The 12,050-nt window shown below is 36.4% G+C and overlaps 1 protein-coding gene across 1 annotated transcript in view; it reads right to left on the reverse strand.

Annotated features, from left to right (window-relative positions):
- Window positions 1–12,050, reverse strand: part of CAB39L (calcium binding protein 39 like) — a gene marked incomplete at both ends in the record, with an annotated part of 52,914 nt that overhangs the window by 6,050 nt on the left and 34,814 nt on the right. Inside the window, one exon of the mRNA XM_084235144.1 lies at window positions 7,992–8,135. Within this exon, the coding sequence (XP_084091270.1) occupies window positions 7,992–8,135 (144 nt within the window). The remainder of the gene's footprint in view (window positions 1–7,991; window positions 8,136–12,050) is intronic.

Here is a 12,050-nt window from a genome sequence, read left to right on the forward strand (position 1 = left end):
GTACAGGCCAGATGCGTGGGAGGGTGTGAGGATTCACCAGAGACAGGGTGGGGAACAGTTATTCCATATCTTAGCTACTATAAATAGTGCTGTAATAATCAAGGATACTACAAAGTATTTTTTAAAGTAGGTAATACTATAAATATTCAGCAGCAGATTGCAAACTGAGCCACGAGCATTTGGTAACAGTGCTAAAATTGGCTGTAAGCCACCAAATTGTAAACCTTTCTATAAACACACCTAGAATTGATTATTTTCTGTAATTTTAAAGAAAGTACTTTAAAAAGTAGAAACGAGTAGTGAGATCTTAATTATAGTTTTTCACTTTTTCTGCTATGCCTATTTGTTATATAAGCTAAAATGAGATCAAATAAAGATGTTGAGCATTCTCCACTACGTAAAAGTGGATGATAAAACATTAAGGTGACAGTTGATTTTTTTTTTTTACTGTACTATTACAATTTCTGGGAAAAAAATTAGTAAACAAGGTCATAGCTAAGTTCACTTGGTTTCAACTACTCCGTATAAGTACACGAGATTTGGAAAATGGTGACTGAAATAGGTGACCGGCTGAACAATGGGTTCCCAAGGAAATGGCTAATTCATGGTTAGTCTTTCACTAAATTAATCTACAACTCAGCAATTTTTTTTTTTTTAGTAGAATTGCAATGAAACTATTCTATTCATCTAGAATCCATCTTGTACTATATACTTGATGATTTGTCAAGCCGGCTTTTTACTTTGTTGTGGCCAACTCCTAGGATCTAAATGATAGAGTAATACACTCAGGCCATGCCCAGGTTGAGCAGTTTAGAGTGGTGAACCAAAAGGCACAGCTCACCCATCACATCCCCTCCTGCTCTGCCCCTCCCTTCATAGCTTGGTGGGAAGTAGCAACACAATCCTTTGCTATTAGGAGGTTAACAGTAAAGAAAGGGAGATCAGCTCATAGCTAATTCCTATGTTTATTATATGGGACACACATTTACGAGAGCCAGGATCACACAGACAAAGGTTTCCCAAAACTATTATCTTAGAACCAGATGTTAGAATTTAATTAAAACCTTTCATTTTGAACGTTAAGATCTGAAACCATAAAATATATAGAAGAAAATATAGGCAAAACACTACATGACATACATCTCAGTAACATCTTTAAAGACACATCCCCCAAAGCAAAGAAAGTGAAGGAAAAGATATACTGGGATTAGATTAAACTAAAAAGCTTCTGTATAGCAAAAGAGACACTAACCAAAACAAAGAGATACCCTCCTACTGATGGGGAGAAATTTTTTAAAAATATTTTATTTTATATAATTCTTACATCATTTTTCATCTTTGTACAATGTATGCATTTTCATTTTGGTTATATTCCCCATACAATTCCACACCCCCCTTATTTGACCTTCATCCTTCCTCTCCCCGCCGACCCTGTAGTAGTGTGTCTCTGGTTTATAGTTGCTTGTTGATTTTGATTTTTATTTAATTATAATTAATCTTTTTCCTGGTCCCTTTCTTAGGTTTTCTAAATTCCTGCTATGAGTGAGACCATCCAGTATTTTTCTTTTTCTTTCTGGCTTATTACACTGAGCATGATCCCTTCCAGCTCCATCCATGTTGCTGCAAATTGCATGAGTTTATCTTTTTTGATTGCTGAGTAATATTCCATTGTGTATATGTACCACATCTTCTGGATCCAGTCATCTATTTTGGGGCATTTGGGTTGTTTCCATAGCTTAGCTATTATAAATAGTGCTGCTATAAATGGAGGGGCACAGGTGCCCTTTGGAATTAAGGTTTCTGTGTCCTTTGGGTAAATACCTAGGAGTGGAATTGCTGGATCATATGGAAGCTCTATCTTTAGTAGGTCGAGGAATCTCCACACAGCTCTCCATAGTGATTGGACCAGTTTGCACTCCCACCAGCAGTGCAGAAGAGTTCCTTTTTCTTCACATCCTTGCCAATATTTATTGTTGCTAGTTTTTTTATTATGTGTCATTCTCACTGGTGTAAGATAGTATCTCATTGTAGTTTTGATTTGCATTTCTCTGATTACAAATGATGTTGAATATTTGTTCATATGCCTGTTGGCCATTTGCATTTCCTTTTCGGAAAAGTTTCTTTTTAGCTCTTCTGCCCATTTTTGATTGGATTATTTTCTTTGTTTTTGTTGAGTCTCATCAGCTCTTTGTAAATTTTTGTGATCAGTCCTTTATCATTAGTGTTGGTGCAAAAATTTTCTTGATTGGGAGAAAATTTTTGCACACAATATAACTGATAAAGGATTGACCACAAAAATCTACAAAGAGCTCACACAACTCAACAAAAACAAACAATCCAGTCAAAAAATGGGCAGAAAAGCTAAAAAGAAACTTTTCCAAAGAGGAAAAGTAAATGGCCAACAGGTATATGAAAAAATGTTCAACATCACTTATAATTAGGGAAATGCAAATCAAAACCAGAATGAGATACCACCTTACACCAGTGAGAATGGCACACATTAAAAAAAAAAAAAAAAAAAAAAAAGCAGGTAACAACAAATGTTGGTGAAGATGTAGAGAAAAAGGAACTCTCCTACTGCTGGTGGGAATGCAAACTGGTCCAACCACTACGGAAAGCTTGTGGAGGTTTCTCAAACTAATAAAATGGAACTACCATATGACCCAGCAATTCTACTCCTAGGAATCTACCCAATGGACACAAAAACACTAATTCAAAAGGATACCTGCACCTTTATGTTTATTGCAGCACTGTTTACAATAGGTAAGCTATGGAAACAACCCAAATGCCCAAAATTAGATGACTGGATCAAGAAGATGTGGTATATATCTATACACAATGGAATACTATTCAGCAATCAAAAAAGATAAATTCATGGCAATTTGCAGCAACATGGATGGAGCTAGAAGGGATCATGCTTAGTGAAATAAGTCATAAGGAAAAAGAAAAATATCAAATGGTTTCACTTTTAGGAGGAATACAGGGGAACCAAAAAAGGGATGAGAAAAAAAATAACAATAATAAAAAAAAAAATTAGCAGGCAACCATAAATCAGAGACATTCTGTGAGGGAGGGGGAAGAAGAGGGATCAAAACAGGGGAGAAAAGAGCACAAGGGACTATGGTGATGGTTCACAGGTGAACTGGTGATGGGAAATTTATGAGGAATACACAGTGATGTAAAAGATATAAATTAAAAAAACATTAAAAAAAACCCCTTGGGGCCTCCCTGGTGGTACAAGGGGTTAAGATGCAGCACTATGAAAGCAATCTGTTGCCAGTGCAGCATGAGTTCGATCCCTGGGCAGGGAGGTGACCCACAAGGTGCAGCAGACATCTCCTGAGTTGCCCGCTGCTCCACCCAGCAGTGTATTTCAGTAGAACTGCCTGTTCTGCTCCCCACTTTGTCTCTGGTTAATCCTCTCACCCCTCGCACCTCTGGCCTGTACCCCATGAAATTAAATTTTAATTTTAATTAAATTTTAATTTCATATGAAATTAAAAATAAAAACAGTTGGCCACTTGTTTACTTGTATGTGCATAAACCTGGACCTACCCTATACCCTAACTATGTTCCCTCTGCTGCAAAATGAACTGAATTGTTTGCATGCCAGAAACATATTTTGTTAAGAAAAAGTGACTGCTGAGTCCTGGAGTTTTTCTCCTTCCTTTATTAATAGTTTTTCCCCCAAAGCTTCGTCCATCAGGTACTGATAATGTGAAACATATTATTGAAAATGCCATTTTTTTTAAAAGATTTATTTATTTATGCATACAAGAACTGGGGTACAGGTCAGAGGTGTGGGCGGTGAGAAGATTCACCAGAGACAGAGTGGGGAACAGAACAGGCAAACTGACCGAAATACACTGCTGAGGAGAGCATTGGGCAAGACAGAAGAGGTCTGCTGCGCCATGTGGGTAGCTCCTTGGCCAAGCCAGGGATTGAACTCAGGCTGCAGAGGCTGCGGATAGCTTCATAGTGCTGTGATTAACCCCTTGCACCACCAGGGAGGCCCGAAAATGCCTGGGTTAGTAGTAGCTGATTTTCATTAGCTTGCTGATTTTCATTAGCTCATTAAATGAATGAGATGTCATTTAATATTTTTTTCTGTTACTCATGAGCAGGATGATGTATGGAGGTAAAGCATTGGATGGGAGTCAGGAGACCTGGGATTATGTTCCGGCTTAGTTGCCAGAAATGACTGTGAGCAAATCCATCTGGATCTATTTCCTCACTTGCAAAATGAAAGGGTGTTGTTTTTTTTAAAAAGATTTATTTATTTATGCATACAAGAGCTGGGGTGTAGGCCAGAGGTGTGGGCGGCGGTGGGGTGGGGGTGGGGGTGGGGTGGGGTTGTGAGTGGATTCACCAGAGATAGAGTGGGAAGCAAAACTGGAAGATCCACTGAAATACACTGTTGAGGGGCACAGTGAGCAAGACAGGAGAGGCTGCTGTGCCATGTGGGTTAGCTCCCTGGCCAGGGATCGAACTTGTGCTGCAGTGGCTGTGGATTACTTCATAATGCTGAGACTTAATCCCTGTGCCATCAGGGTGGCCCTAATCAAGTAATTTTAAATGCACTTACTATGTCCAATCCAATGGGATTATATGATCTAAATTCTGATGTTCTTAGAGAACAGAAGTTGGTTGTTTCTATTTTGCCACCCATTGAGTACTCTATAACAATTTATTTTTTAAAAAAATTATACGAAGCATGTTATCACTTAGGATGACATTAAAATTATGTGGAAGCTGAATGATATAACATACAGCCTTCTATAGTTTCGTCAATCAGAGGGTCTTAAGAGAGTCTATCATTTTATACTATCTAAACATTTTCCAGTCCTACAACAGCCTATTTTTCTTTCATCCAATTTGTGTTTCTTTTCTTCCCCACCTTTTCCCCTGTGTTTATTTCTTATGAAATAATTCTAACAGAATAATACATGGAGGAATAACATATTTCATGTTTCCTTCATCCCTATCAGTATTTTTGCTACGTATGTCTTCATATTTTTAAATAAAACATTACAGATATAAAGGTGTGTGTGTGTGTGAGAGAGAGAGAGCGAGCGAGAAGAACTGGGGTGTAGGCCCGAGGTGTGGGGGTGAGAGAATTCACCAGAGACAGAGTGGGGAGCACTCTGAGTGAGCACCAGAGTGAGCACCGGATTTACTGGTAAGGGGAGCAGTGGGAGAGACAGGAGAGGTCTGCTGTGCCATATGTGGATTAGCTCCCTGGGTGGGGATCAAACTCAGGCCATAGCAGTGATAGGTGACAGAACTGAGACTTAACCCCTAGGCCACCAGGGAGGCCTTACAATTAAAGGTTTCTGAACACTACTTCATGATTTTACCTACATCTCCCCCAAGTGATCCCTTATCCTGAATCAGTGTTTACCATTCCCATGGCTTTTGGACAATAATGCATATGTATGTTCCATGCATAGTGCTGTTTGAACGTTTTCGAAATTTAAATAAGTAACATCTTTTTAAGGTTAAATATCTACTCAATGTTTTATCTGAGATTTATCTTACTGATCCATATAACTCTATTAATTCTAAGCAATGTTGCAACAAACATTTTTAAACATGGTTCCTGATGCACATGTTTAAAAGAGTGTCTCCAGGAAATGGCTGAGAAATGAGATTTCAGGGTTGAAGGGTATTTTCACTTTCAGTTCTTTATTTTGCTAAATACTTTCTTCTGTATTTGGCTAAACTGCTTTCCTAAATGGTTGTACCAATTTACGGTGTATGAGAGTTCCCACTGCCCTCCAACAGCATTTGACATTGTCAGGTTTCAATATTTTTGCTAATATGAAGAATGTGAAGTGATACTGATATTTCAGATGGTAATTTCTGTGATTACGAATGAAAATAGCATCTTCACTTAACAGTTGCAACAAGGTTCCTAATTTGCAGATCGTACTCTTTGCCCATTTGTCCATAAACAGCTTTTTTAATCAATGATTGTCAGTTGTGTCATTCTATCCTATCTTTTCACTTTGCTTATTATGTCTTTTCGCACAGAATGTGTCCAATTTATAATGTGGTCAGACTTATTAATATTTCCTATTATGAGTTGTGATTTTTATTTCTTATAATTTAATCATATAATTTCCTACTTTCACTTGTAAAGATTAAAAAATTTGCTTTTCAAGTGTAGTTCTTCACCTAGAGTTTATTTCTGAGTATAGCAGAGGGTAGGCTTTTCTATACAGATCATCCCTTACTCTGGAACCATTTATTAGTTAACCCTTTTATCACTGATTTTTAATCCCTCTAATATCAGAATCAATTATTGTATTCTCATTGATTTATACCTGGGCCTTCTACTCTGTTTTTGTTGTTCTATTAATCTCTATGCCAATAAAATACTGTTTTCATTTACTGTAAATCCATAATAAGTGTTCATATTGAATAGGGCAAACTCCCTCCCCCCCCTCGTTCTTTGGGTCATTTTAGGATCAAACTGTCATGTCATTTTATTTTTTATTATTTTATTATTTTTTAAAGATTGATTGATTGATTAACTGATTGATTTATACAAGCACTGGGTACAGTCAGAAGCACGGGAGGGTGAGAGAATTCACCAGAGCCAGAGCAGGGAGCAGAGCAGGCCAGAGGACCTAAGTATACTGCTGAGGGGAGCAGCGGGGCAGCAGGAGAGGTCTGCGCGCCATGTGGGACCCTCCTCCGGTGGCCAGGGAGCAGCTGGGGATCGAACCGGCGCTGCAGAGGCTGCGGGTAGCTTCGCAACCCAGCACTCAACCACTGCGCCACCGGGGAAGCCCTGTCATATCATTTTAGGTCATTGACCTACAGCTATACAAATTTTAGAACTGACTTGTCAAGTTCGAGGAAAAAGTCCTATTGGGATTTGAATGGAATTAATAAATTAATTTGGGACTTGAATTGTTCCAGTGGCTTTCTGCACAATATAAAACTGGTGGCTGAAAGATAAACTAATTTTTATAACCTGCTAAGGCCAACAATTATATAACCTTATAAAGTGTCATATCTCCCATTTATAGATATATATTCTATCACTGAGTATTTGTTAAAAAGACAAAGAAAAAATACTGCAATTCTGAACCCTTTTATTTCTACTCTAGATTTCTTTCTTAAAGGAAAAAAATTCTTAAGTATGGAAAAAACTAGCTGGATACATAAAAGCATTACATTTTATAGTAGGAAAGCATGGAAATAACCAAAATATAAATGATACAGGCATATATAAACTAGAGTAAATATACTGAATAATGAACTATGATGACAATAAAAATTACTAACTTAAAAATCATATATATAACAATGAATAGTGTTCATTTATGGTATAGCATTATGTGATAAAATTATATCAATTTTGCATATGATGTAACTACAGATGTGGAAAAAACTCTCAAACACATGCACAGAGAAATAAAATTTACTGAAATCTTTACAATAGTTATGAGTATGGGATTATAGATTAGATGTCCATTACCTACCCTACTTTTTGAATAAAATCTGTTGTCAAGGTGTATAGGAGGTGATTTTTCTTTTATATCAGAGGAAAAAAATAGAACATTGAAAAAAATATTAAAAAAAATTTATAAACAAGTAATAAAAGTGAGTAGTAATCCATGTGTTTCTCCAGTGCTTTACTTAAGGCTTAAAGAGAGGGTGATTGGCAGAGAAGAAAGCATTCAAATTCTGACACTTATGGTTTAGGTTCTAGTTCAATCATTGATTTAGAAATGTTTGAGAAACAGCATTCACCTACTTTCTTAGTAAAAAATATTTAGAAATATGGGTTAGTTAGCAAAACTTTCAGAAATAAATGGGCATTCATTAAGAGCACTCTAAAATTTCATTTAAATCATGCAAAAATAAAGACTGCTTATTTAATTTTCTCTTAAGTACACGGAGAGTAAGCAGTAGGGAGTATGCCATTAGAAACTCAAAAATAAAAACCCACAGCAGTATTTCCATAGCTTTTACTTTACCTTAAAGACATGGAAGGCTTCAAACTGTATGTTGGGACTTTTATCTCGAAGGAGGTTCATCATCAGTTTGAGGTTTTCTGGCTTGCTGATATACTTTGTCATAATGGCAAAGTTGTGTCGGTCCAGTATCAGTTCACCTAGCAGCTACAAGAAAACACAAAATCCAAGCTATAATCATTCTGAGAGTCATCTTACTCAATATGTATCTCACTGAAAATATATAGTGTTATGACATGAAAAAAAAGGGAGTCCTAAGTGCTTCTTATAGCACAAGCATGATAGTAGTAGTTATTCTTTGACGCTTTTCAGTTTTCCTAAAGTCATCCTTAATGCATTTAAAATTTTTTAAGCTTAAGTATGGAAATATAAAGGCATTACTTCTGCTTTAAAAAGTCTCTCTGCAGTTATCATCAGAGCTAGACAGAAATGCTTTATTATTTTCATTGCTTACATTAATTATCAGGTACTGAGGTAGAATAATAACAACAAAACTGGCTCTATCCTTATCTGAATGAATGTACTTTACTAACTTACTGGAAAAAAGCTTATGTTAAGTGACTCTTCCTGCTAACTTTCATTATAAAACCTAATACATAAGAAGAAAAAAAATCATTGACCCTGACTCTATATGAAGTTTAATATACGCTGAACATTTTCATATAAGAAAAGAATAAAATATTTTCTGGTGACAGATTATAGTTTCCAAAGTGCAGCTTACTCCATATTATGAACAGAATGTTTGTGCCCCCATAAAACTTATATGTTGAAAACTTAAGCCCCAGGGAGGTGATTAGGACATGAAGTTGTAGAGTCATGCCCTTATAGAATAGACTCCAAAGAGCTTTCTTGCTGCTTTGCACCTTGATCTTAGACTTTTTAGCCTTCAGAACTGTGAGAAATAATTTTTTGCTATTTAATGAAGCTACCCAATTTATAGTGAATTACTGTTATAGCAGCCGAAACAGACTAAGAGACTTCAAAAAAAAAAAATTAAAACAGCCAAAAGTGAGAATGATTAAAGATTCTCTAGTAGCACAGATGAATGTATTGGTGCTCTAGTTCATAAACTTTCATTTTCATTGTAGTGATAACAATTCCTAACACTTCAGCAACTAGCAGCTGAAATGTACCTCTATAATAATTTCATATATGATACACTTATTTTTCAATTACTGGGTGCCTCAGGATATTACTAAATTATATAGGTAGTTATAGAAATCCTGGATGGGAGGAAAAAGCACGTAAGTTGAAGCCCAGCTGTTTATCACAAGAGTCTAGCAACAACACCTTCCAGAGGTATATATGCAGGGTGTGTCAAAGTGTATAGGAGGTGATTTTCTAGTGGCACTTCATCCCACCAGATGGAACTCCAGGCCTCTCTCCACCCTGATGACACAGCAACATGTATTAGGAAGACAACAAAGGAAAAAAAACTACAATCAAATCAAATGGAAAAAGGCCCTGCAGTCTGCTTTAGGAAAAGTGAAAGTAGTTCAATTCTCTAAGCTACTGCTATAGAGAAACCTAAAGGAACAAAACAGGCAGGAGGGAAAAAAAAAAACCAAAAAACCCCAAACCCCAAAACCAAAAACATGGTACCTTGAGACTTCACAGAATATGACATCACAAGAGAGAACAACTCTCCAGAACCCAACCACAAAAATGGAAGCTTTTATGTTACATTCAGAGAGTTCAAAATTTCTGTAATAAAACTGAAGAGATAGAAGAAAATACAAAAAGGGAATTTTCATTTAAATGAACTTAGAAAGGTTAATCAAAGAGATACAGAAAATTCATAAAAACAAATTAGCTCAGAAATAAAATCAATGAGGAGAAGGTAGATACTGAAGTTTTAAATAAGAAAACAACAGATTCAAGATGTAAAGAACTCAAGAAAAAAAAATATCTGAAGAAAGTATGGAAGCAGAATAGACCAAACACAGACTCAAACAGTAACCTCAACAATGGCAACACACAAATCAATCAGGTGAAGAAGAGAGAAATAATAAGATGTGGGGAAAAAAATACATGGCAGCACATAGAGAACTATCTGACTCTACTAGGAAGCCAACATAAGGATAATGGGTATTCCAGAATGGGGAGGAGAACAGACAGAGAAGAGGAGGAGAGATAATAGAAAGAAATAATAGAAGGAAACATCCCAATCTTGGAGAAAGAACTAAATACACAAGTCCACAAAGCTAACAGAACATCTGATTATCTAAATGCAACAAAAACTAAAGGAGTTTGCCAAAACTAGCCCTCTCCTAAAATACAAAGTTCAAAGGAGATCAATTAAAAAAATTGAAAAAGGAAACTAAAGGCAAACTGGCAGGAGCAAGACATTATCAATAATCGTACTTAATGTAATAGACTGAATTCACCAATCAAAAGGCACAGAGTGGCTGGCTGGATCAAAAAGTCTCCAGGAGACCCATCTGACTTACAAAGATAAATATAGGTTCAAAATAAAAGGTTGGAAAAAAATCCTACAAGCAAATACCACCCTAAAAAAAGCAGAGGCAGGGCCTCCCTGGTGGCGCAGTGGTTGAGCGCTGGGTTGAGAAGCTGCACGCAGCCTCTGCGGTGCCGGTTCGATCCCCGGCTGCTCCCCGGCCTCCGGAGGAGGGTCCCACATGGCGCGCAGACCTCTCCTGCCGCCCGCTGCTCCCCTCAGCAGTGTACTTCGGTCCTTCTGCCTGCTCTGCTCCCCGCTCTGGCTCTGGTGAATTCTCTCACCCTCCCGCACTTCTGACTGTACCCAGTGCATGTATAAACAAAAACAAACAAACAAACAAATAAATAAATAAAACATGCCTCTATAAAAAAAAAAAAAATTAAAAAAAAAAAAAAAGCAGAGGCAGTCATACTTACATAAAATAGACTTTCAGTTAAAAAAGGTCATGGAACAGATGGACATTACATAATAAATAAGGGATCAATACATCACAAAGACATAATACTTGTGAATAAGTACATGTGCCAAATGAAAGAACATCAAAATATATAAATCAACTATTAACAAATCTAAAGGCAGACTTAGCAGCAACACAAGAGTATAGGGGACTTCAACACCCCACTTATGTCAATGGACAGATCAACCAAATAGCAAAATCAATAAGGATACAAAAGCCTTAGATGAGGAATTGAACCAGATGCACTTACTAGTCATTTACTGGGCACTCCATTCCCAAAGGTTTAGTACGCATTCTTTCTCAAATGCACATGGAAACTTTTCAGAGTTTTCACAGACACCACATTTTGGATCACAAATATCAATAAGTTCACAAATATTAAAATTCTATCAAGTATCTTTTTTGATCATAATATTATCAAACTAGAAATCAACCAAAAGAAGGAAGTGGGAAAAATCTCAACTATATGGATACTGAACAGCATGTTATTAAATGACTACTGGGTTAATGAGAAAATTAAGAGAGAAATTAAAACATGCCTAGAGCCAGAAGAAAATGAAGACATGAATTATCAGAACCTAATGGATGTAGCAAAAGGGGTACTAAGAGGAAAAAGTTTATATAGTATAAGCCCATATCAAGAAAAAAGAAGACTCTCAAATAATCTAACCCTTACACTCTAGAAACCAGAAAAAGAACAAATAAAATTAAAAGTCATTAGAAATAAAGGGGAAATCACAAAAATTGGAGAGAAAACAAATAAATAGATTCAGGAAAGAAAGGGGTAAGTTTCTAGACATGACAGAAATACAGAGGATCAAGGGACTACTATGAAACTGAACATTATGTGAACAAACTGGATAATCTAGAAGAAATGAACAAGTTTTTAGAAGCAAACAACTTTCCAAGATTGAATCAGTTAAAAGAAAATGTGAACAAACCAATTACAATCAAGGAAATTGAAACAGTAATCAACTGTATCCCAAAAAACAAATGTCTAAGAATAGTTTCACTAGTGAGTTCTACTAAACTGCCAAAGATGAATTATTATCTACCCATCTCAAACTCTTCCAAAAATTTTTCAAATTTATTTCATGTTGATACTAAGGATCAGACAAGGATATCACAGAAAAAGAAAACTACA

This window comes from Talpa europaea, assembly GCF_964194135.1.
Source record: "Talpa europaea genome assembly, chromosome: 6".
In the NCBI taxonomy this organism is placed as follows: Eukaryota; Metazoa; Chordata; class Mammalia; order Eulipotyphla; family Talpidae; genus Talpa; species Talpa europaea.